General features: G+C 39.7%; 3 protein-coding genes across 5 annotated transcripts; all 3 read left to right on the top strand.

Annotated features, from left to right (window-relative positions):
- The first annotated feature begins 328 nt into the window (after positions 1–328).
- On the top strand, positions 329–5790 carry gtpbp8 (GTP binding protein 8 (putative)). Its single transcript, XM_029137641.3, has 8 exons — positions 329–483; positions 992–1176; positions 1276–1429; positions 2507–2605; positions 3059–3189; positions 3623–3722; positions 4720–4838; positions 4963–5790. The coding sequence occupies exons 2-8, from the start codon at positions 1013–1015 to the stop codon at positions 5051–5053; spliced, it is 858 nt and encodes a 285-aa protein (XP_028993474.1). The 5' UTR covers positions 329–483; positions 992–1012; the 3' UTR covers positions 5054–5790.
- Positions 5791–7560: 1770 nt separating this feature from the next.
- On the top strand, positions 7561–12911 carry slc10a2 (solute carrier family 10 member 2). The gene is made up of 6 exons (XM_029137438.3): positions 7561–10101; positions 10298–10416; positions 10525–10613; positions 10736–10911; positions 11016–11173; positions 12019–12911. Exons 1-6 carry the CDS (start codon positions 9704–9706, stop codon positions 12204–12206), a joined length of 1128 nt encoding a protein of 375 aa, XP_028993271.1. The 5' UTR covers positions 7561–9703; the 3' UTR covers positions 12207–12911.
- An 859-nt stretch (positions 12912–13770) lies between these two features.
- Positions 13771–24567, top strand: si:dkey-3d4.3 (ras guanine nucleotide exchange factor F). Of its 3 annotated transcripts, none has more exons than XM_055505005.1 (8): positions 13771–13868; positions 19884–20071; positions 20226–20308; positions 20542–20620; positions 21239–21285; positions 21730–21850; positions 23004–23190; positions 23544–23709. In XM_055505005.1, the coding sequence occupies exons 1-8, from the start codon at positions 13864–13866 to the stop codon at positions 23566–23568; spliced, it is 735 nt and encodes a 244-aa protein (XP_055360980.1). In that variant the 5' UTR covers positions 13771–13863; the 3' UTR covers positions 23569–23709. The 3 variants fall into 3 exon arrangements, with proteins under 3 accessions (XP_055360980.1, XP_028993268.1, XP_028993270.1); XM_029137435.3 differs by having other exon boundaries at positions 13772–13868; positions 23569–24567; XM_029137437.3 differs by having other exon boundaries at positions 13776–13868; positions 19880–20071; positions 23569–24567.
- The last annotated feature ends 1849 nt before the right edge of the window (positions 24568–26416 follow it).

Raw genomic sequence — 26416 nt, 5'->3', positions numbered from 1 at the left:
GAAAAGAAAAGAAATACTAACTCATGTAAATAATAGATGGAGAACAAAATATTTAATATTTGTTAAAAATGTTAAATTCGTAACATAAAATAAGAATGTTTTTTAATACTTTTTTAACAAATAGGTTTTTAGGGCGAAAGCAAATTTTAGGTTTCTGCAGGCAAATAATGTGGTTCTAGTTTTAGAGAACAACATTTATAAGAATATAATTTGTCTGTTTTTTAGGATTTATAGTGTATTATACATTTTACATTTTTACATATACGATTGGACTTTGATATAGATGTTATTATTTACCTAAAAGAAAATTTCAACGGAACGGTTACAGGGTTGAGGTGTTTCAGACGGACGTTTTTAAGCGCTGCACTCAACACACTGTATAGAGAAAACTATACAGCAGCAGTCATCTTAGTGGTGGCTTAGGCTTAGTTGTATTAAAAATATACCTCGTGGAGCAATAAACTAATTCATATTGGGACTGAGGTGGGTTTTCTACGTTTAACGTTGAATTAGTTTATGTCGGTAATTTAAGGCGTATGTTTGCGCTAAGACTAATGATGTGATGTGTTGTACACAGACACAGAACCAACCGGTTTAGTGACAAATCAACCTAACTTTAAGTTAATGGACGTTAAATGCATCAGTTTCTTAAATTAAGCAACTTATGTAGCAGTAATCTGTCTATGTTGTAATGTTATTGAAAGGTAACAAGTCTTCATGACATTTAGGACCAAATAAAAATAATGAGATAAAATAATAAGAAACGTCTTCCTAATATGTCTGTGCTCGTATGACAGTTCTACGTTACAGTGCACGGCTGTCTTTATATTGTGGCTTAAATGTATCCATGTCAGCTAATCACTTATAAATGAGCAGAGCTGCCAGCACAACGTACTGTAAGCTCCAGTTAAAGGTGCTGTATCACAACTGAACATACACTGTGCACACAACAACTGGTGATACTGGCTGTCTGACTCTGCTGTTTATGAAGGTGTAAAATCCAAAGACAAACATGCCTTGTCCGAAGCTGTGGCTTCAGCCCAGGACTCTAATTTGCACTGCTCTCTGGAGGAGGGTCCATAAGCTGGCCTCGCTTCAGAAGGCCTCAACACTTCCTCCAAAGAAAGTCCAAAGCTTACTTTACCCTTTCAGTGATCTGGAGCCTTACCTGGACAGGTAATGTATTCTTTGGATACATATGTAAAGTAACACTATTTTCAAAATCTGGGATATTCTATGCCCTGAAATAAAAATTGAATGGAACCAATTTCTCAGGTCTGTGGACAGAGCACAGTTCCAGTTCTTTCATCCCACTGTGGAGGACATGCTTACAGCAGAAAAACTCTTCTACTCTTCACCGTCTCATAAAATTGATTACTGCATCTCTGCAGAGAGGATGGACCATGTACCTGCACTAAAACAGCCAGAGGTTAGTGGACAGTTCAGGAAGCAGGTATTGCTGGTTTCTACATTCACTTATATATGTTTGCTCTTTTAAAAAGAAAACTCTGTTGCAAAACACTGTTAATGGCTGAAAAAAGGACGGCTAAATTGTCGCTTTATCCTTGCACCTCTTGTCAAGTTCCTATTACTGTATGTCACTTAAACAGCTGTTTCCATTGGTGGTAAATTATTCTCTGTTAAAATTTATCCATGTTTTTAAAATATTCTGCTTTTTTCAGAATGTTTGTACATTCCATCTTGTTAATGTGTCTGTGGTTTGATTGAAACCCATGTTAAAGACAACAGGTCTTCTAACTGTACCTTATTAGAATGTAACTGGAGAGAGAAGTAACACCCCAGTTAGTTATGAACTATGGTTTTAATTTATAATGATTCTAAAGCTGAGATTGTTAAATCGTTACTGTCTGCCAGAGAAGCAGGGTTATTTTGTGCAAAAAACGTTTAGGGAGGCACAAAAGATTGTTTCTTCTCCTGGTTTCTATTAATATCAGACAGTATAGTTTACTGTACACACTGCGTGCGTGCGTCAATAAGCCGCGTCAAAGCATTTAAAATATCGTGAGCTGTGCTGAACAAGTGAAGGCCAACATTTATATATGTGTGCCATATAAGCTACTGATTCAGCAACATTCACGTTGTTCTTAATCTTCCCAAAATTTATTACGTATGTAAAATGTTCCACAACGTTTCTTACTTCCTGCACAACAAAACTTTGTGCTAATAAGACCACAGTTCTCTTTGACATGCCGACTTAGATTCCACTCTGCCTTTCTGCTCTGTCTAAGGATGATGTATTTGTAGCAGCACCAGCTTCCATCCATCTGTCTTGTGTCAGAGATGGATGAGCCTGAGCCTTGTCCCAGGGGACGTGGCGGTCATCGGTACTGCAGCAAAGAAGGAATTACTTCTAATCGCAGTGGCCCATAACAATGAGAACATTGCTTCATTGCTTCATTCATGTTGCCTGAAGTAAAGCTTAAGGCAAAGTACAAAATCTTGCAGGATATAAGATCTTCCAATAGAGGAACTGTTCATTTTCCAGGTTTGTTTTATCGGTAGAAGCAACGTTGGCAAGTCATCCCTCATCAAAAGTCTGTTCTCGCTGACTCCTGAAGTAGAAGTCAGAGTCTCCAAAACCCCAGTGAGTAGCCTTTAACAACATGTACAGTACTGCATACAAAAACTGCTAGGTTTTTAGATTGAGTGTTGACAAGTCAGAAGTTCCAAACTGACTTGTGACAAGGATTTGTTTACAGAAATTAAAAGAAAGGCTGAGAGATCAGTTCACCCTTCTTTTGTGGACTGTACTGCTCCCTTATGTTTGGATCTTTGTCCTGTTGTTGGACAAAACTGGCTCAAATCAAGCACTGTCTATAGTGTATGGTGTCGCATTGTAATGTGGAGAAGATGTCATCCTCTCCCCAGACCATCACAGGCCTTTGTTTTTTGTCGTACACAGACCTTCAACTTTGTTTGTTCACAACAGTTTCTTGGTAATGTTTCTCTTTCCTCTGTCAGGGCGCTTCTTTGATTTTTAATCTTTAAGTTTCATTGGCCAGTCTGAATTCCTCTGTTTTTGCATTGGCTCTTACAGGGTCACACAAAAAAGATGAACTTCTTCCGAGTAGGAAAATCTTTTACCATTGTAGACATGCCAGGCTATGGACACAAAGCTCCCAAAGACTTTGTGGATATGGTGGAGCCATATCTCTACACAAGGAAAAAGTGAGGATTGCACCAGGCCTGTATCTGTATCTATAAGTGTGACTGAGGTCATTGCAGCACAAACTAGACTGAATGACTTACCAACATGCACATATTGACTACTGCAGTGATTTAGTGCTGCTGTATTTAGCAGTATGTCTTTGAACATTCTTAACTAATATATCACCCTGTAAGCCTATTAATGGTATTTGGTAGATCTATATAGTATATATGGTATATACAGTAAAGTTTCCTCCTGGATTTTAATACTCTTGCATCCCCACTCCACAAGGTGGTGCTGTGTTATCACTGTTCTGCTTTAGAATCAGTCTGAATTAGACATGCAATATATCTGAATGTGTTCTAGTAAACATTTGTGCTGGTATTTTTATGTCAGCAGTATATTAGAGGTTATTTCCTTTCCTCCATGTAATACTTAATGAATCTGTCGCAGCCTTGTGAGGACGTTTCTGCTAGTCGATGGCAGCGTTGGACTTCAGAAGGCTGACCTGGTTGCTTTCGAGATGTGCGAGGAAATGAGACGCCCATATGTGGTAAGACACAGGCATGCATATAGTCAGTCACATACATTTATAATTTATTTTACTGACTATAAGGGGTCTTCAGCCTGAAGACTAAATGTCAAGTCACCATCCTGCACAGGAGTGACCTTTTTGAGAACTATCTCATTTACTGTAGTCCATCAATTATTAACAAAGTATCGGATTTTTTTGGGGCAAATTTCAGTCACCTTTACTCTCTCAGGTAAAACATTAAAAAGGTCCAAACCTACTGTTGAATGATTGCACAGACTGAACTGAAATACTAAACCAATCCTCTATGTTACATCTGAGTTCATAAATAAATGTTCTGTGTCTGTGGAGCAATATGGGAGAGAAGAAACGGCACCAACCAGCTTTCATCCCTCCTTTGCACATTTAACTTATTTTTATTCTGAACTCTCATCATTATGTCCACACTAAATTAATGCTGAACGCTCCCACTCAGCTATTTAAAAACTGCTGTCCCTTACTGAAATACTACCACTCAGACAGCATAATAAAGCACCCCCTATTCTCTGCACACTGGGCCATCAATTATTTAAGCTTGCAGGTTATTAAACACTTTGACCATTATTAAAGCTGTGACAGTGCAGCTTTTAGCAAAGATTAACTCTCACTAGTGTTCGCTGCTGAATTAAAAAAAAATCTGCTCACGGCTTTGGTTGCTCTCCTCTTATGATATGTAGCCCATAATCCAGTATGTCCTGTCAACATGCAGGCCACTAATGAACAGAACTGTGTCTTAGTCACCTTTACATATATTATACAGCTGTTAGCTCCTGTATGTTTTATGTATCAGTGTCAGGTGTGAGACACGAGTTCATAAAGGCTTTGCTGGTACTGGCTTTACTGGTATTTGACAGGTGGGAGCAATGTCACACCAGTTTTTTAAGGACAAATTTCTAATGCAAATTCATATTTAGGCCTTCAGAACTCCATGTTGCCTGTGATGGGGAAACTGTAACATGCCAAACACTTTGTTGTGCAGGTGGTGCTGACTAAGATTGACAAATGTCGACCGGGAACCCTGATGGCCCACTTACTTCACCTTCAGGATGTGGTGAAAACACAGGCCACCAGCTGCTTCCCTCAGCCATTTCTGGTCAGGTGAGTCTTTTGTCTTAAAGGAAAAAGTTATTTTCTGTGTGTTGTTTTATTTTAGGTTTCTCTAAATAGGAAATCCTTCCTCCATATTGGTAACATGATTTACCCTTGTTTCTTGGTGTAAAAGCTCCCTCCAGTTTGGGGGCATCTACCTTCTGAGATGTTTAATTGCCCACTTAACTGGAAGCATCAGGTTATTGGACACCGCACAAAGCTGATGAGAAGCCAGCTTCGCCTCACCCGGTGGGATACATTGTGGATACAGGCAGATTGACAGAAGACTCTAGGATGCATACAGGAAGCGTGACTGTGAATGACTGTTTGTGTCCTGTGCAGAGACCATAGCTGCCCAGCTTCAGCACATCTGTAACCCTCCCCATGGCAGCTGAATAATAGATGAATGATTGTTGTTTCTGCCACCAAACCGTCACCTTGGTGGCCTGGGCTTCAAAGATTCTGTCTAAAGGCAAAGATCTTAATGCTCAGAGAAATGAACTCACTCAAAGTTTGGGGGAAAGGAGTAAAATATGTATAATGAACGCCATCAATCAGGATGAGGACACAAACGTTGGTACATGTAAGTGTGAATAGTGAACAATAAAATAAATGAAAGAAGACCATACCTGCCATCATGCACTCTGTGGGTCCATCCAGTTCATTCTGTAACAACATAAATGTTCGTACCAATTTGAAGAATAATAAGTTCATGACTATAAACATCAAGGGGCTTTAAAGAGTTTTCTTTTAAGTGGTGTTTCAAATTTACCGAACTGGAAAACGTAAGGTTTATCTTAATGGCTTCTACTTTTATTGTTTTATTGTGCTGCATAATCACTTACTTACATGATAACATTTTTAATGTCCCCCTGAGCAGGAGAATCGGAACTGGTCAATATGGAAGCACGTACTGTACTGTAAAAAGAAAAGTCAATAAAAAGATAATTTTAAAGAGTTAGAGCTGAATCGGTTTATAATCCACATTTGGTATATTTCCTTAGAACATTTAATATACAGTGTCTTTTGCCATGTTCTTTAATGTTCTAGGCTGTCTTGGTTTAAAATGACGGACAAGGGTTGAAATGTTAGCGTCTTGTGTTCAAACACATTACCTGCCTTCCCAACACACTAAATCCAAACGCAACCTCAACTGCTGCATTTGATTTCAGGCCTTATAAAACAAAATATTGTCTGTAGGCAGTATGTGTTTGTGTTTTCTCCTCACTATATTTTATGCAGATCCGACTTATGCATATTTATGTGTGTGTGTTATTTAGCTTCTTTAGAAGACTGTCCTCAGTGTCCTCATACAGTACATCATCCTTTAGTGCTTCAGGCCCTTTCCTGCAGAGATTGATAGAGGCTGAGAATGCAGAGCAGATCAGCAGATATGTAACTATAAACCTTTTTATAGAAGCTAGGTGGCAAGGGTTCAAGGTCTCAGTGAAACACGGCATGTCCTTTTTTCATTCAGTCATTCTGTCATATAAAAGAGAAGCCTTTCCTAAAACTTGTCTTATCATCTTATTTTACAGTGGAGCATGTGAAATGTCAGCCTATCAGATTAGATTGTTACAGTATCTGGTGTCAGATCACCTATGATAACAGTCCATGACGCAGAGCTTCACACGCTTACTGTATTTAGGCATCAGTGAGATAAAGACACTTAACGCAGCCTGAAGGAACTATGAATGTGTGGAAATGAGGGAAAGCTGCTGTGAGTGATCCATCATTTGTTTTTATCTGAGTCAGTAACTTGCGATACACAGCACATCATCAAATAATGTTATGTGTATGTTTAGAAAAGATGTCAGAGGCTACATGGCTCTCACAATGATAACTTTTTTCATCTTGTGATTCTGCCTTTACATACAAACGTCCTGTGAGTTCATGAGTCTTTTTACAGAGGCAACTCCCAGAACAGTATCCTCACAACCAGGCAAACCTACCTGATACCAGGTTTGTCTGTTTTGTGTGATCCAAAGGATGCTCATGACTTCTTTACATTCCATTTACATGCCATCCATGCATGCACTAAAATCTTCTTAACACAACATACAGTAAGCTACTGTAGTTCTTATTTGCATTACCTGTCAGCAGTTTTACTTCCAGGTAAGTCTGACATGCAGTATCACAGCATTGCCAACGTGAACATTTCTAGCACTGCTATGGGTTATGTTTCTTTTATGGACATAACCTGTAGCCTTTACCCTCCAGATGTGGAAGATTATTGGCAGAACCTATCTACAGTAGTTAGGTTTAGGAGTATGTGCACAATGTGTTTTAATATTTTGCCCTCATGCAGTCACGTCATCAATAAACACTAGTGAGCCTGTTCCATTTCCATTGATACAGTATATTCTCATGTCAGCAGTGTTTGCCTGTTAATGCATCTGGGCAACAAAGGATAACAAATTACTAAATTATAATAATTGGGATTATAAAATCTGAGTTAAATTAATTTTCAGCTAAAACACATTTTAGCTGAAAATTTACTGAAAATTAAGATTATTTGATTTGTTTCCATGGACCAATAGCTAATTTTGAGTCTCAAAGAAATAGTTACCTATATTGTAAAATATTTGACCACCGGTTACGATGAGCAGTGCGGCTCCTGCCTTTCTTAGTGCAGCTTCCATCTATTGTTCTTCAGACAATGCTGTGTTTGTGGAGGTTTAGGAGAGCTGGGAGCGATGCCTTATCCTTAGGGGCTTGTCCTGAGGCCATCAGTGGATTGGATGGACAATCCACTGATGGCCTCAGGACGTTGGTGTTCCAGTCGTGACTCCGCTTGACTCAATAGAAGGACTCTTGAATGAGTTTTATGGGTCAGTGGGTGGCAAATCATATGTTTGAACTTATAGAATTTGTATCTTTAGAATATAGGCTTTGCATGTCAGAGCACACAGAGGCTTCATGAATCTGCCTCTTGACTATAGTCTTTGACAATGTCATGTCCACCTGGCTTCTCTTCCAGAGTGTGACCAAATGATGAGCTGTTCTTTTTCACTGTAGACAGAAATGCGTCCTCCATTGTTTTTCAGCGTTGAGATCTTATTGCAGTTCATACAGGTACAGTAACTCTAGTACAGTTGATAAATGCTAACCTAATACTCCAGAGTACTTAATTTAAAGTAACAAAGCAATGGACTGAACCTATAGGGGTTTAGTGTAAAATGTTAGCCAGCAAACCTCAGATGCACCATTCATTTGATAAGACAAGAACTTTGAGTAATGTCTGGGGGGTTTGGGGCCGAACCATCAGACTTGATCCTGATGACTTGACAAATGTGATAATTTCCAGGGTGCTCTTAGTCATTTGATCAGTGAGGTGGTACAGTAACTGTCTTTATGGACTATAAACTCTGACCCACCCATACATGTTTCACATTGAACAATGGCACACATTACATTCTTTACGGATATTAATTGAACTATAGTCTAGTAGTACACTCAATCATTATGTGCAATGACCTCTTTAGTGTGCAGAGTCACTGTTGTTGTAGGTGCACTATATACTGTAGTAACATATTGACTAAAACAACTTTTAGTTTTGAACAATATGTTTTTAAATAGTTGTGGGCTGGTTGTCTTTTAACTTGAAAGTTATTCAGTGGCCCCTAAAACTAAAGGCAGACACCAAAGTACTGTGACTCGTCAGTGGGACCGTAGGGAGGTAAGTACATTTCTTGATCATTATTTATATCAATTCAATTATGTTAGTTGGCTAACATCTACACATTACACCTTTCTTTTATTGTTTGTACACTTGTCATGTGCAGCATACTAATATTAAATTCCTTTAAAAACTACCAAATTAATAAAGCAGCAGATAATAGAAAGAAAGAAAGAAAGAAAGAAAGAAAGAAAGAAAGAAAGAAAGAAAGAAAGAAAGAAAGAAAGAAAGAAAGAAAGAAAGAAAGAAAGAAAGAAAGAAAGAAAGAAAGAAAGAAAGAGAGAGAGAGAGAGAGAGAGAGAGAAGCATGTCAAAGTAGTTGTTTTTTACAGTTTTTACAAGTACCTATGAATCCAGAATGGAAAAGCTGCTTTCATCCACTACATTCAAGCCATTGTTTAGGACAGAAAGTACAGCTTTGGATGATCTAGGCATTCATCATATACAGTGTAAGTCTATACCTACTGTACTGTGCATATCCATCTATTTGTATTTTGATGGACATTTAGTGTCTTAGGTGTTTTCATTTTTTTTTTTGCTCTCAAAACTAATCGGCAATAATGTTACAATGTACTTTGGCATTTATTATAATGGATGGTTTAATTGGTTACTTTGGCTTTTACAACCTTTCCTTCATTGATCATTGTCAAAAAATCTACTTATGTTCTTGGATTTAATGTCAAAATGGTTTTAAAAACACGCCTGAAGACGCAATTTTTATAGGCCCTGTATAAACACTGTCTTCTGCGTGAAGGGTGTGCCCCGTCTCCTGAGAACAAGCATCTTCCTTCTTACTGGCAGAGAACAGTGATGATGCTGCACAGCATGACTGTCCAATAAAGTTTTAAAAGGCCAAAGGCCAATAAAGTTTGAAGCAATGGTGCAATAATATTTCACATTTCGGAATGATTCGTTTTTATGTGCATGTGCTTCTGAACACTGACCCCATAAAAACGTTTGAATTGGTTAATTTTTTCTTTGTTTAACCTCCTAATGTTATGCAGCTGAAACATAAAGAGCACAGGTGAGTGCTCAGCTCTCGTTGTCACCTTGTCTTGGATGTCTTCTCAGAGACGAAGATATACCTCATCTCATGGACTCTAAGCAGTGCGAACTCTGAGGAGACTCTCTTCCCCTATTTCCTTAAATCAGGACCCACTTATTTTCAACTTTTTTATTCATTACATCCTCCACCATGTCTACATCCATGGCAACAACTGTTCTGCTCGTGGACTGTGATTCCACTGCCACAGTCTGTTCAGGCAAAGACTGCCTTGTGCCTCCCAGCAACTTTAATCAAATACTGAGCTTGGTGTTAAGCACAGTGCTCACAGTGATGCTCGCTATGGTCATGTTCTCGATGGGCTGCACCGTGGATTCTAAAAAGCTGTGGGGCCACATAAAGAAGCCCTGGGGCATTATCATTGGCTTCCTCTGCCAGTTTGGCATCATGCCGTTCACGGCCTTTGCCTTGTCACTGGCCTTCGGTGTACTGCCGGTACAGGCTATCGTCATCATCATTATGGGCTGCTGCCCTGGAGGTTCCAGCTCCAACATCATCTGCTACTGGTTGGATGGAGACATGGACCTCAGGTAAAGTTGACTGACATTCACGCTTTTCTGGTTAGGAGATCATTTATCAAATATGCTGTACAGTATGATCAGAACTTCATGTTTACTGCTACAGTATGCACTTTCATTGTTATGTTTACACACAGAAAATTGTTCACTTTAGAAACCTAGATGGAGGAGCTTGTTTGACTGACATCCTGTGTTCTTCCTTCATCAGTATCAGCATGACTGCTTGTTCCTCTATCTTGGCTTTGGGGATGATGCCTCTCTGTCTGCTTGTCTATACCTCTGTCTGGACGTCTGCTGACACGATCCAGATCCCATTCGATAGTATTGGTATGTCATAGTCTATAAATAGTCTCAGCATTTCTAACATCTGTAAATTGTGATTGTGTGAATATGCTGCTAAACACTGATGTATCTATATGAACTATGTATTATCAGGTATCACCCTGGCAGCCCTTCTTATTCCTATTGGAGTGGGCATGTATGTTAAACATAGATGGCCTAAAGTGGCAAAAAAGATCCTCAAGGTAGGAATTGTCACTAGGTGACTGTGTACTGTGTACACAACAGTACAGTTGTCTGTTTCAACATTAACATTTTTCACAAAGATTCTGATTTGTGTTTTATTAATGCATCTGGCTGTGAACAGGTGGGGTCCATTGCAGGCTTTGTCCTCATTGTCATCATAGCTGTGGTTGGAGGAGTTCTTTACCAGTCCTCCTGGAACATTGCTCCCTCCCTCTGGATTATTGGAACCATTTATCCCTTCATTGGTTTTGGCATGGGGTTCCTTCTAGCACGCTTTGTGGGGCAGCCCTGGTACAGGTAGACTGTCAGCATCTGTGTTATGGCAGCATATAATGCCACCGCACTGGGTGACTTCATATCCTAGCAGATCTGACCAAGATTTGTTATGTTTGTCCACTCAGATGTCGAACCATTGCATTGGAGACAGGTTTCCAGAACGCCCAGTTGTGCAGCACCATTGTCCAGTTGTCCTTTAGTGCAGCTGAGCTGGAAGTAATGTTTGCCTTCCCTCTAATCTACAGCATCTTCCAGCTAGTTGTGGCAGTGATAAGTGTGGGAGGTAAGAACGAAAGAATCAGCGCAGAGGCAGTAATTGTACTATATGTTGTATCTATGTCCATGAGTCCACAGGGAGGTGTTGCCAGGCTATATGTTTGACTTGCAGTGCAGTCAAACCACCAGGCAAAGACCGACAGGCTACAGGAGACTTTATCAGACCTAGACACAGGGGCTAAAGCATGCTAATTAAATTGTTTTTCTTTTGTTTTTGTTAAATTAACATAAATATTGGGTTTTTGGAAACCAAAACTAAAAGAGCAATTTCTATAAACTGATCTTTGAAGCACAAACTTCCTTAAATGTGTTTATGTATCAAGAGGAGATTATTACACCAGCAGAGGTCAGAGGACACTGATCTAAGGTTATCTTGCAAAAAAATCAAAGTTACTCTCTTTTGAAATACTTTGCTATCTGATAAGAAGATTTTATTTGATGGTAGATTGTTTTGTTTGATTAAAATTCTGATCTTCTGAACTCCTGATCATTTTGTTCATCATCACTACCGGAGTCTTCTCCTTCTTGGAGAGATAGCATGGAGCTAGATATCATCAGAAGGATTTTAAGTCACACATTGGAAAATGCCATCATCATTTCACAGAAGTGAATATATATGTATTTCACAGAGATAAAAAAACACATTTGGTTTAATACAGTCTGAAGTAAAGTAGGAGGGGTATAATTTAATTTTGCATCTCTTCAGTTACTGTTTGTTGATAATCCCTTTAATTATTTAGCATCTTGTAGATTAAGGGACTGCACTACTAAACAAAGCTCAGTTTCATATAACACATACAGTATCAATACAGGACAGATCGGTGTTCCTCAATCTATGTTTCTTTCTTACAGCATACCGGGCATATAAGAGGGTATGTAGCCGTGGCTCCACTGATCGAGACAGCGAGTGTTCATCAGAAGACGCCTGTGACACTGAACCAGCCAAAGAAAAGATCAGTGCTGTGGAAAATAGAACCTTTGACTTTGACGAGAATGGTAACAGTGAAGAGAAGGGTAAAGGTAATGACACGCAGCTGTGATGGTACAGGCCTGCAAACCACAGACTCTGGACTATTGGTATGAGTAGCGCCTCAGAAGCAAACAGCCTGTCAACTGTAAGCACATGGCGCCCTCTGCAGGCCAGACATGTGCTCTAGGTCCTGATTTCAACACCTGGCAGGAGCAGGGGTGACCAAATGCACAGCCAGAGATTTCTGGGGGCTTTATGGGACTATTAACCAAAACAAATGCTTGTTACGTTTAATATATTCATATACAATTGTTGAAAACTATATTCATTTGCATGCACTTTTAAAAAAGCTGGAAACTAAATGTTTAAGCTCAACCACATACAGATATTTACCATATTTCAATCAGTGCATTTGTACACAATTAGATACATGTGTAACACTTGTAATTAAGCTAAGGTTACGCGCTATTCTGACAGCAAATGCACCATTGTAATTTTCTTTTTCCAAAGTTGTTGTTTTGTAATCTCTGTTCTTTCTATTTTAACTTATTTTAATTGTATAAATTATATTCATTTAAGAAATACATTTAACATCTTTACCATGATGTTCTGAAAATAAAAGTTTTCTGATCAAATGTTTCCACCACTCTAAACTATGTTAGCCAGTGCTGTATAAGTTCCAACTTGATCAAATGGGTAATTCGAAGGATATCAGTTAATATTTAGGATGCATACACTGTAGATAGCATGGTGGTCCGGGGTTTAATTTTCAGGCGTGGAGTTTGTATGTCGTCTATGGCTGATGGTTTGTGTCTGGGTTCTCCGGTTTCCTTCCACAGTCTGGACATGCAGTCAGTTTGACTGGACAGTCTAAACTGCCCAAAGGTTTAAATGCTTTCTGTCTCTATATGTGGTCCTGTGATGGACTGGCAAACTGTCCAGGGTGACCCCCTTTAAAAAACTTGAGGTAATAAATACATTTGGAATCAGAGCCCACAGTATATTGTCCATCGTCAGACGCAAATCGTTTAAAAGAAAATACATAAAAAAGCAAAAATGAACAGAGCAATGACAGAAATATGTCAATATAAAGGCGTTTCTCAGTTTATGTACTTTTACTGTAAACACGGACTTGAGAAACGACATCAGTCAAAGCAGTTGGGATTCCAATTCAAGGTACACATCCAGCACAAGTGCACATACTGTAGAATAAACTGCGCTACAACGACGTCCTTTCTTCAACTTGCCCCGCCCCCTAATTAGTACAGTAGCGTTGCCTTCACTTACGGTTAGTAAAGCTATTATTCCTAACAAAATGTTTCTTCATAAGGTTTTCACTGGGGTCTTAATACATTAATGGATAACTTTGCGAGTTATTTTCCAACAATTAAATAGAAAACTATTGGGAAAAAGTTTTTTTGTTGATTTTAAAGATATGTTGTTCTATGTGTAAAATGTTTGGTGTTTGTATTAGCACACAGGCTTTTATTTATTTATTCCTTATTGATCTGAAGATCACTCACACTGTAAGGTTCCTCTTTAATGTCCCAGGGCTAATTATACAGTAAGCGTCAGGCCATCATTAGTCTGTGGCAATGGCATTCCACACAGGTTATTTTTTACCTGGGCCTTTCGTGACTCTGACTCATGTCTGTCGTATGTGACATTTTCGAAGTGTCAGTAAACGCAACAGAGAGACAACTCCCAGACGAGGAGTAGCACTTTGGATGTCGTGAGTAACAAAACATAGTTAAATTAAAAAGTAGTTCAGGAGACGAACTTGCTTTGTTACTTGTGCATAATGTGATTCTGTGTTGGTTAAATTAAAAAGTTAAATTAAAAAAAAGGTTTTCTTGGTAAAAAGCTCAGTTATCTGTAGTGAATTCCCCAATTCCTCTTCAATTTCACCGTTACTCTGCGTTTGTGTTTTCGCTTTAGTTTAGCTAAAGGATCAAGAGTAGACGCTGGGATATGATACTAAACTTTTTACTTATTCCCTCTAATATACTGTAGAACATTGCGGGCAACCGTGAATTACCGTTTTGCATTCTTCCGTGACGTACCGTTAGCACAGCAGTACGGCCGAGCGCAATTTGCTGCATCGGCAGCTGCCACTAGGTGTCGTGGCACATGCCGCCGAGTCTACGGCTTCTACGGCACATGCCACTGTTCCTACGGCACATGCCACGGCGTCTACGGCATCTCCGGAATATACCACCGTAAATACGGTATAGATGTCGTGGCATATAACGATATTGCAGTGGTCCGGACTTCCGGGTCGCTGAGCATTGTGGGGGATATTGTTTTGGAGCGAGTTATGCAGCACCGTAAGGGGAAATATTGTTAGTTTAGGTGATCCTCGCAGTGCTGCGATATGTTAGTGGGTCCAAATTAGTGATGGGTAGATGAGGCGTCATGAAACGTTTCGACACATTGCAAAACTGTATTGATACTGTGTCGATACTGTGTCACTGAATACTGACACCTACTGGACATTAAAACTCCCTACAGGCAACCTAGTTGACAGACTCAGCTGACACTGATTTTGTGACTTAATATATACAATAATATAATTTAAGCCATTGTATGTTATATAGTATTATTTCATATCTTCATTTACATTTAAAATTTATATTTTTAGATACAGTCGATAAAGTGGACATGTATCATAACGTAAAAATCTAAGTGAACATGTTGTGAATGAAGATGCCTTTTTTTGTTTTTTTTTTAAACAAATTTGGTCTCTCTGCCCACTGCAATGAGGAGATCCTGCCAAAGGTTATCCAGAAACAACACACTGCCATTTTAGTACACCATTTCCAAACAACAAGAAATAAATAATGCTGAATAACATGCCTGAAGTGGGTGTAGACAGCTGCTGTTCTGCCTGCAGTCTACTGACGGCCTCATTGCACTTGGAGGAACTGCGGAACCAGAGTGATTTAAATCTGGGGTCTAGAAGTGTTGCTGGGGTCAACACACTGTGAGGTGGTTTTGTTTAAATAGTAAAGTTCTGTCGAATAAATACGAAATTTAACCTGCATAAAACAAAATGATTAGTAAAGAGTCACTTTAAATTAATCAAATTAATCTGAAGTCAAATAGATCAAGTGAAAACTTTCAAAAATTAATTAATTATTTTAATAATACACTTTCACTTTTTTATAAAATTAAATCAAAAAAGAAACCTTATTTTCTGATATGAGATGAATTATAGATGAATTTGACGATGAACGGCAAACGCTCATGGATTCCTTTCGGCAGATGCATCCCCACACATGCGCTTCCTTATAAACACTGATTGAAGACTGATACAGGAACTGTATCGGTCACGTGCTTTCCTGACGCGATACGCGCACCGACACAGTGTTTCGCTCTAAGAGTTCGACGCAGGCGCCGACGCATTGGTGTTGCCGGACCCATCACTAGTCCAAATGAAAACTGCCCATCTGAGCGGAAACTAGACAATTTGTTTTCTGTTTCTCTCTCTTTACTGTGATGGGACACAGATACTCTCACCAATAGGGCTCTGATCTATGGCGGTTAGCTGCAAAGCTAGCTAATGTAGCGCGACTGTCTGTGTCAGGCGTCTGCCCCCATGTCGTCACAGTATAAACAATATGCTGTCATATGAGGCTTTTCATGGCACGTCCACAGGTGCTGGTTATATAATTAGAATATCATCAAGAGGTGATTTATTTCACTAATTCAATTCAAAAAGTGAAACTTTTAACAAAAAATTTTTAGATATCTTCGCCAACTGAAAAGTATGAACATGAAAAGTTTGAGCATGTACAGCACTCAGGACTTCTTCTACCTGAATTACTGTAGTAATGCGGCATGGCATAGGTTGAATCAGTCTGTGGCACTGCTCAGGTGTTGAGAGCCCAGGATGCTCTGATAGTGTAATCCAGCTCTTCTGCATTGTTAGCTGTGGCATTTCCCATGTTCCTCTTCACAATACCACATAGATTTTCTATGGGGTTAAGCTCAGCCGAGTTTGTTGGCCGATTAAGAACAGGGATCCCATGGTCCTTAAACCAGGCACTGGCAGCGTTGGGACTGTGTGCAGGTGCCAAGTCCTGTTGCAGAATGATAGCTACATCTCCATACAGTTGGTCAGCAGCAGGAAGCATGAAATGCACTGAAACGTCTTGGTGTACGGCTGCGTTGACCTTTGACCTTGGAAAACACAGTGGACCAACACCAGCAGATGGCATGGCACCCCAAACCATCACTGACTGGAAACTTTACACTGGACCTCAAGCAGCGTGGACTCCGTGCCTCTCTTCTTCCAGACTCTGGAACCCTGATTTTCAAAGGAAATTCATCAGAGAACATAACTTTGGAGCATTCAGCAGCAGTCAGTCAGTTTTGTCTTTAGCCCAGGTGAGATGCTTCTGACGCTGTCTGTTGTTCTAGAGTGGCTTGATACAAGAAATGCGACAGCTTAAATGCATGTCAGCATATGTCTGGACGTAGTGGTTCTTAAAGCACCAACTCCAGCTGCGGTCCACGCTTTGTGAATCTCCCCCAACATTTTTCAATGGCTTTTGTTTCACAGTCCTCTCAAGGGTTTCTCCGAGATACTGAATTTGGGGTTTTTATTAGTTGTCAGTTATAATTGTTATAAACTTTTGAAATGTATCAGTCTGTGTGTAATAAATGAATATAATATACAAGTTTCACTTTTTGAATGGGATTAGTGAAATAAATTAACTTTTTGATGATATTCTAATTATGTGACCAACCAGTCCCATGGGACAAGTGTTGCAGTTTCTGATCAGTAAATCAATCGAGCGAGCAGGAATATTGTATCAATTAAAAACCTCTGTTTCATTTTAAACTATTTTAAAATAAAACTTAAACTTGTTATCGTGCTGTTATTTAATTATATCACTCTATAGTCAATCGATTTAAAAACTTGTGCTCTTTCCATACATTATTATGTTATATATAATATTAAATATTACATATATGTTTAAACGTAACAGTATGAAAAACAGTGGTGAACCTAAACTGATTAGCAACAGTTCACTTTTGGACAGGAGTTTAGCATGATTTTAAGGGATGCAGTTTGTGCAGTTTAGAATGCAGTCACAGCAATTTGGTAGATACCTGCTTGATCTGCAGCCTACAGTTTGCTCCTGTACCTCTTGCCTGATGGCAGGAGAGAGAACAGTCCATGAGAGAGGTGCTGAGGATTCCCCCATGATGGCAGCTGCACAGACAGAGAACACACACCGAGCAAACCATACTCAAGACAGTCACGTTTATTGCACACATGGCTACATACTTAGCCTGACACAATGTGTGAGCAGGTTAACAACCAGGTAACAGGAGGCAATAAACCAACAACGACTTAACTCAAACTAGGAAATTAAATAATAAACACACAGGTGGAAATAATGACACTAATCACAAGACAGGAAACGACATCCATCACAGGACAAAAACTCACCCCGGCAGGCCGGAGGGGCAAACCGTAACATATGTAGGTGGTAATTTATTAATATGCAAGTGCCAAAGCTTTATTGTACACAACAAGGAAAAGACAAAGGGACTTGTGTAGGAAAAAAACTAGGTGTAGAGACAGTGGAGTGTAAGTCATATTGGTTGTGAGGAGTTGCAGTGTCGTGTTTAGATTATCCCTCTTGAAAACATTACATTAAGTATCAGACCTACTGTAGCAGAAAAATGCTCCCATCTTCTGGAATAACTCTCCATATTGTGACAGTGTATAACAGCACCTCTGTTGTTACTAAAATCACCACTGCTAAACTAAAAACAACTCCATCCATCCATCCATTTTCATCCGCTTATTTGGGGCTGGGTCGCGGGGGCAGCAGTCTGAGCAGAGAGTTCCAGACTTCCCTCTCCCTGTACACTTCCTTCAGCTTTTTCGGTGGGACCCCAAGACGTTCCCAGACCAGCCGAGAGACGTAGTCTCTCCAGCGAGTCCTGGATCTTCCTCGGGGCCTCCTACCGGTGGGACATGCCCGGAACACCTCCCCAGGGAGGCGTCCAGGAGGCATCCGAACCAGATGCCTGAGCCTCCTCAACTGGCTCCTCTCGATGTGGAGGAGCAGCGACTCTACTCCGAGCTCCTCCCGGGTGACAGAGCTCCTCACCTTAACTCTAAGGGAGCACCCAGCCACCCTGCGGAGGAAGCTCATTTCAGCCGCTTGTATCCGTGACCTTGCCCTTTCGGTCATGACCCAAAGCTCATGACGATAGGTGAGGGTAGGAACGTAGATTGACCGGTAAATTGAGAGCTTTGCCTTTTGGCTCAGCTCCCTCTTCACCACGACGGACTGATACACCGACCGCATTACTGCAGCTGCCGCACCAATCCGTCTGTCAAACTCACGCTCCTTCCTTCCCTCACTCGTGAACAAGACCCCAAGATACTTAAACTCCTCCACTTGGGGCAGGAACTCTCCTCTAACCTGGAGAGAGCAAGCCAACTTTTTCCGGTCGAGAACCATGGCCTCAGATTTGGAGGAACTGATTCTCATCCCAGCCGCTTCACACAGGACAACATCATCTGCAAAAAGCAGAGATGCTATCCTGTGGTCCCCAAACCAGACCCCCTCTGGCCCCTGGCTGCGCCTAGAAATTCTGTCCATAAAACCGGGGAAAACTCCAACACATGGCGGATAAGCTGAGGAGCTATGAGCAAGCCCACACCAGCCCGCCGCCTCTCACCGCAGGCAACTCCAGAGTAGAAGAGGGTCCAGCCCCTCTCAAGGAGTTGGGTTCCAGAGCCCAGGCTGTGTGTGGAGGTGAGCCCGACTATTTCTAGCTGGTACCGCTTGACCTCCTGCACAGGCTCAGGCTCCTTTCACCCCAGTGACGTGACATTCCATGTCCCAATAGCCAGATTGGTTATCCAGGGATTGGGTCGCCTAGGCTCCCTCCTTCGGCTGCTGCCCAATCCACTTTGTTCAAGGAGGAGTAAAACAACTCAAAAATCAGAAAGCTCTTTGGAGTATGAGTGTGATTCCAGATTAGCAAAAAATAATAGACATAATAGACAAGCAAGTCTATTTTATATAAAGTAGCCTGCTACTGGTAAAGATCCTAAACACTGTATCAGAGCAGTAGAATATGTGAAACAATATCTAACAAGAATATTTGAAAGCCCAGTATCCGTCAGGTACATTTTCAGACCAATTTGTTGTCATCTTGCCAAAACTCTTACTGACAAACATGTCATGTGACTGACAAACATATCAGTAAGACATGGTTGTCAGTAAGACCTCTTGTGAGCTGCTGCCAAGGTGCACACACAGTATGGAGCTTGCTCTGCCTGTTACAGAGACCTAAATACTACTAACACTATATACAGTAAATGTTAAGCACTTTATAGAAACTTCAATTGTCATAAGTATATTGTACCTTTTACAAACATTTAGTTGACACATGAATCTAAGCTGGCACATATTTCTACATGTCAGTATTTCTGTCTTCTTTTTTTATTGTCTTCTAAATTTCTAATAGAGTTTTGTTTTATTTTATGTGATTAAATATAAGCTAAATGTTATAATTAACAATCTGCATATCACATGGCTTTTAGTTCATAAAGTGAAGCCATGTCTTTTCCTAAAAGTAATTTTTTGGTAAACAGTGAACTGTGGGTCCGTGTTGTTATGCCTTATGCAGCTTGTGTCAATAATGAATCTGTTTTAATTTGTCCTGGCTTATTCATTCATTTTCTAATACTTAGATGTCTTCTTTAAGACAGTGTTGCAATGACAGGACCCAGCTACAGTATGGGTCAAAGTGGCAACTCTCTTTGGACTCAGCTCTTCCCGAGCAGCCCGTCCCCATGTGATCGCTACAAACATGCCTCCTGCAGCTATGATGGGAATGTTTATATTCTGGGAGGCAGAGACAACAGCTGTCTGAGGGACTTCTGGAGATACAACATAGGTAGGGAGTAGATATACGGGCGCTCGCGTCATGTAAGTGCACAAAGATCTGTAGATTTTGTCAACGATGGCCTGAATGTCGTATTTGCCTGAGAGTATTCTAGAGAAGGCACTGTCCTACAAAAATAAAAGTAATACTGTATGTTATATCTTAGTGTGCAATGAATGGACTGAGTTGAGCTGCACCAGTGAAGCTGCGCCAGAAGAGCTAGAGGAGCATTCGATGGTGGCTCATGAGGTACAAAACTGTCACATTATGACACTCGTTTAAGAAGAACATGTTCTGTGCACATTTGATCTATCGTCACGTGTGACGTGCTTACTGGATAATTTTCTGTTTGACTTGAGTCTGACTTGTTCTGACGTCAAACATATAATACGTAGACAGGGATAACCTTATGCATGCTCTTTAGTTCTATGTTTAACATTTATATATTTTCTGCTGATATCTTACAACTTTGACCTTTCCAGGGCATCCTCTATGTGTTTGGTGGCATGCTGGATTCTGCATACACCAAGTGCAAATGTGCTCTTTGGGTATTTGACATTGGTAAGTCTGACTATGGTAGAACCTTAAGTGATGGCTAATTCCCAGTCTATTCCTTTCAGATTCTAAGGCACCACACAAAGCAAGTTGCCACATGTTGATCACAACACACTTCAAGGGAAATATTCAGTGCCACAAGTCAACGTTGGATCAAACTTAAATTTCCATCTTTCTAAAAATCTTTTTTTCTTTATTGAGCTTGTCAAACCGTTTTCTAAAATGTTTGACAAATAGACAAACTATTAAACAAATGGAATCTGTTGGTAGACAACTATAGGGTTTTAGTGCCATTTAAACTCCACAGTGCAGAGCACAGGGGCTACTGCAGAATAGACCACCATGTGAAAGTAATATCATTTCATTTAACCTGTAAACAATTCCATCAAATCGCTTTAATATCTATATATACGGTAATACAGATAAAATTTCACACACACACACACACACACACACACACAGTTGATAACAGGGTTTCAGCTTTTCCACGTTCTGTAATGTCTTCATTTGTTAGATTATCTTTTATGTGCATCTGTGATAGTTTTACCTGAGCGCTACTGTACCTTATAATTACTTCATTCATTTCTTTTCATTTTCATTCTTTCTCGTGGCTGTGTTTTTCAGACAAGCAGAAATGGGTGCAGAGCCAAGAAAAGCCCAGTATCCGTCAGGTACATGTACAGACCAATTTATTGTCATCTTACCAACAGTCTTACTGACAAACATGTTCATGTTTCGCATTGATCTTCCTCTTTTCAATAAAATACCACACGTTAAGCACTTTACAGAAACTTCAATTGTCATAAGTGTATTGTACCTTTTACAAACATATTAGCACATTTAGTTGACACATGAATCTAAGCGGGTAGATTTTATGACTCAAAGGGGGATTTGAATGTGTTGAATGAAAAACTGGAGCTGCTTTGAAGAAGCTCCCAGGTGCCTTGAACACAGCTGAAGTTGCACAGCTGTACTCTGTTCCTCCACATCATCCTGATTGCAGCTTATTATTTCCGTAGCATCCATACAATGAATGGACAGAGAATACAAAGCCAGTTGGCTAATGATGCTTAAACCCTCTTCAACAGTGTGTGTTTGTGTGTGTTTATGCATAGGCCCAAATGCCAACTAACAGAAAGGGTCACAGTGCTGTGGTAATGGGCTCTGCTATGCTGGTATATGGAGGTTATGTGGACATTAAAGGTTCTTCACCGGACTTTTGGAGTTTAAACTTTGGTGAGTTGAAAACAGCTTTTTCTCTTATTCAGGTATAATAAGACATCCACACCTCAGTACACATTTTTTTTATGGTTGTTCAACTATAAATTCTTAATCTTTAAAAAAAAGCAGCAAGGGTGGAATCTGTATATGTATCTATGATTTAGCAAGGGCTGCAGACAGACATTTTTCTGCAAACACGTACAAATCTGGTTACACACACACGGATTGGTTTACGCACGCATAGATTTGATTACACACAAACAAATTTGATTAGGCATGCACGCATCTGGTTATGCACGTATGCATCTGGTTACACATGCACAGATCAGTTTACGCACACACAGATCGGTTTACGTACGCACAAACCTAATCTGACCCTAATTTGACTCCATACATTCTAAAACTGCCACAGTGTCTGCAAAAATGCATCGACCAAAATGACGATTGTGTAGGAAAAAAAAAAATTTAACCTTTAAACTGATTGATACTGATACAGTAAATATTATAGAAAATAGTTGTGTAGTTGTTTGTAGTTCTAAAACAATAGGAGACCATACTTTTGGGATTGCCCTTGTACATACTGTATGACAAGAGTAATCCAGTCCCATTCAGGTTCAACTATAACCACATCATCACCTGTGGAGATTTCAAACAAACAAAACAACGTTACTTAATACGTCAAATAAAATATATATCTATCTTATTTCCCCTACAGAATGCAAGAATTTTTGACTTTCTACACAAACAGCCTTTTTAATGTTGCTGGAATAGTTGCTGACTCGTTTGAGATGAACTGTACCTTGTTTAGAAAGCAAACAGCAGGAGGCTGTTTCTAACTTTTCCTGCAGTATTAAAGAAATGCCAAAAGTGAAGTACCTGGGTCTCAAGAGATGCTTGTTATATGGATGTTAGAAGAAATCAGGATCAGGCCAGAATGAAATCTAGGCGGCACCGGTCACCAGTGATCAAATCTGCACACAGGTCTTCCTAATGTGGAATGAGCCTACTGGCTGACTGGAACACACTGGAGTTATGTCGCCGCCTTTTTTGCTGTCACCTGCCCCCATCTCACTTCCAGGCATCTTGAACAAGCCCTGACAGAATAATGTGACTCTAGTATTTACAGTACTTTCATTACTCATTTTTATGTGTTTTTTTTGTATGACAGATACAATGGCTTGGTCCCAGCTAAGTGAGTCTCAGAACAGCTCAGGTCCAGGCCCCAGACACAATCACTCAGCTGTTGTCTACGACAATTGCATGTATCTCTTTGGGGGCTTACGAGGCCTGCGAGAGCTAAGAGACTTCTGGAGATGGAATTCCAGTAGCCATATGTGGACTTCTCTCAGGACAAAGCAAGTATTTTGTCTCAGCTTGATATTGTAGAGATACAGTATAAGAACTTTAGTAAAGTAAAGAATAAGTAAAGTAGACTAGTAGAGAAAAACAATATCACATATTGATCGGGTGTGCAGGCATCAAAACACCCTTATCAGTTATGTGTAAGTCAGCACAACTGTAGCAGCTTAAAATGGCATTGCACATTCATGTGCTCTCCCTATGTCTAGAATAGTAAGTCTAGTAATAATGAGAATATTAATATTATTTTTGATTTATTTTAGAAGACACCTAAAATGAAATCTATCTAAATCTAAATTTTGAATTAAATGTGAACAGTTTGATATTTTTGTGTTGTTCTTTCATCAAGGAACATTATCTCATGTTCGCATTAGGTCTGGTCCTTCTAAGTTGATAGGGCACTCAGCTGCGACCTACAAGGACTGCATGCTTGTTTTTGGGGGAGGCGAGATCCAGAACACACCAACTAACAGCCTGTGGAGGTACAGCTTCACCAGTCACACGTGGTGGCAGGTTGCTGTACACCCTGGCTGTAATGCCCCAAGCAAGATTCACCACAGCTGCACTGGCCTGGGTTCAAGCTATGAGGCCAACACCATTGTTCCTTCTGTCGGCTCAAGACTAAACGACAAACACAGACCCTTTAAGAACAGGTGCTTTCCTGCTTCTCTCACTTCCCTCGAGTCAGAGGGAGCTATAGAGATGGAGACATTCCGCCTGGATAAGTGTTATGCTGGTGACTCTTTCAGTAGATGTTCAGAACTGGAGAGCAGCAATCAGGACTTGACAGGGAACAAGGATCCCGAAAAGACAGGGAACTGTCTGACTTTTGAGAAAGCCAACAGGACACTGTGGAGCTACAAAAAGGATGATCTTCTCCAAGGGGAGGATGAAGACATAGTCAAACACCTGCCTGACCTGCTACTAGTCATAGGAGGAAGACCGTTAACTTGTCACAGCCCTATCTCCATATGGCACATGACTCTGACTGCTTCCTAGCAGTGAGCAATAGAGTGATGATGGCAGAAGTGTTCTGAAAATTATATTATTTTAAATATAAATAAATATTATTACTGTTATAATATGACAGTAATATTAATATTGACACATCTAACTGGATTTATGTTTCTGTGGTAGAGCTGCCTTCACACAATTGGTTTGTCTATAAATTATAAATGAATTTATGCACATTAATAACACAACATTCATTGAAATCATGGGCAAAATAAGACATGTTTTCACACACAGATCTGTTTATTTAAATTTAACTTCTATACATGCATAATATATATTTTCAGAGGGCATCTGAGTGAGATTTAATGCTCTTGAATGAAGTGTTAACTGTAATGTTCCAATAAAAATTGAGCTTCACACCTTTCTTTACTTTGATAATTGGTTTTATAGGTATTTTGTTCTATCCCAGCAGGCATTTTCAACCTTGAATCATAGTTGAATCAATTTCATAATCATGGTTGAATGACCATTTTATTTTATGTTGATTTTGAAAAGTGAATCAATGTTGATGGGGCAACGATATTTTAACATCTTGCTGTCAACATTATAGCATTAGATGTTAGCATTAAACGTTTCAACATTACAAACATCACAAAAACAACTGCCATTACTTCAACATTAGTTTCGGAGTATTTTATTAACCTTTTTACAACCATTAGCAATAAATGTTGTTTCAATGTCACAACAATAACTGACATTACTTCAACCATATTTTAATGTTGAAGGTGGGTTGTGTGCCTACTGGGATATAGCTATTCACATTTTAGGACTTTGCATAGGAGAACAATGAGGCAAAGCAGCTCAGGGAAATACCTCTTCTCAGGCATCTGTCTGAGAAGTCAGAGTTTCTTGAACTGGGGTAAAATGAAGGAGGGGGAATCCATTCATCAGTTCACTGTCTGTTATCGAAGTCTAAGGTCAATTGTACCAGTCCTCTGCAGTCCTGATCAATTACAAAATTCATTCCTTTAAAAGCATGTTGGTTTAAAAGCATAGACAGCTTTATATTCTGCATTACTTTTGTTTTCTATGTACTTATGTTACATCTCACACGAAAGAATGTGTTTGTGTAACTGTAGGACAACACAGCAGGCTGGGCTGCTCTAATCCATCCCTTCTTTGGCCTATTGACCTACATTACTGCTTTGGCACATGATCTTATCAGTGTGATTGTGACTCCAACTCAGCTGAAAAGGTAGAAACTAAGCAAATATTTGCTAAATAATAAGACTCGTGTAACAAACGTTTTGATTTGTCCTTTAGTGTCAGCATCCATGATCCATCATCACACCTGGATCCATAAAACTTTGTGTCATTATAAATGTATTATTATTAAGCTTTCTATTTAACATTGTCCCTGTTAATTTTAGGTTATTACATAGGTCTGCTACTCTCTGCAAGTGTGTGGTGCATTTCATTGGCTTAAAGCCGTGGTACTGCGTACTGTAGCATTCCCTGCAGGCACACAATCGACCTCTAACATTAAAATGCGGCTGAAATAATGTCATTTACTTTTGTGACTTTGATGTAACGTTGAAATAATGTTGCCCCATCAACGTTGATTCACCTTTCAACGTCAACACATAGTCCAACAGTCATTCAACATTAATTATGACATTGATATAGCTGTGATTCAATGCTGAATTGTCTGCCTGATACAGTATCTATTAACCTTATGCTTTCTATATTACTCTTATATCATTACTATAGTACTGTTCACTATACACAGTCTCACACTCTCTTTTTATTTCCGTAAATAGTAGAACAATATTAGAGTTCAAGATTGTCCCTCCATCGTGTTCGTGTTGTTTTCTGCACAGCTGCAGTGTGTAATGAACGCTTTGTGTTGGTAGATGGCGCTTTTTGTATAGTAATGCTGCCTAAAACCGACCAGCCACTCACTTCACGCAAAGTTCCGTCTTTAATTTATCAGGCGTTGCGTTGATTCGTTTTAATCTTTCATGCATTATCTAATAGCCCTTCTTGTGGGATTATGAACAGAGATATGATTGCTGTTTCAAGAGGCCACGTGTTAACTTTCACAGGGAACTAAAGTTTGAATCATTGGCATCATCCTAGAGGATGCTGCTGCTCGTTTTAAGCGCGGATGCCGCAACGCACGATTCCATCTTTAAACCTTCAAATGATTCTGAGTTCGAGTGACAAAGTTGCGTTTCCGCTTAAAATCGGCGTTTCATTGTGGACGTC

Source organism: Betta splendens, chromosome 21 (assembly GCF_900634795.4).
Source record: "Betta splendens chromosome 21, fBetSpl5.4, whole genome shotgun sequence".
Taxonomy (NCBI): Eukaryota; Metazoa; Chordata; class Actinopteri; order Anabantiformes; family Osphronemidae; genus Betta; species Betta splendens.
The sequence above is the reverse complement of the archived record's forward strand: the minus strand, read 5'-3'. Positions and strand labels throughout refer to the sequence as shown.

Coding starts and splice junctions, on each gene's coding strand:
- gtpbp8 (XM_029137641.3), top strand. CDS start 1,013: ATGCCTTGTCCGAAGCTGTGGCTTCAGCCCAGGACTCTAATTTGCACT. Junction 1,177..1,275: donor CTGGAGCCTTACCTGGACAG/GTAATGTATTCT, acceptor CCAATTTCTCAG/GTCTGTGGACAGAGCACAGT. Junction 3,723..4,719: donor AAATGAGACGCCCATATGTG/GTAAGACACAGG, acceptor TTTGTTGTGCAG/GTGGTGCTGACTAAGATTGA.
- slc10a2 (XM_029137438.3), top strand. CDS start 9,704: ATGTCTACATCCATGGCAACAACTGTTCTGCTCGTGGACTGTGATTCC. Junction 10,102..10,297: donor GATGGAGACATGGACCTCAG/GTAAAGTTGACT, acceptor TTCCTTCATCAG/TATCAGCATGACTGCTTGTT. Junction 10,614..10,735: donor TGGCAAAAAAGATCCTCAAG/GTAGGAATTGTC, acceptor GGCTGTGAACAG/GTGGGGTCCATTGCAGGCTT.
- si:dkey-3d4.3 (XM_029137435.3), top strand. Junction 20,072..20,225: donor CTTCTGGAGATACAACATAG/GTAGGGAGTAGA, acceptor GTTATATCTTAG/TGTGCAATGAATGGACTGAG. Junction 20,621..21,238: donor TCTTTGGGTATTTGACATTG/GTAAGTCTGACT, acceptor TGTGTTTTTCAG/ACAAGCAGAAATGGGTGCAG.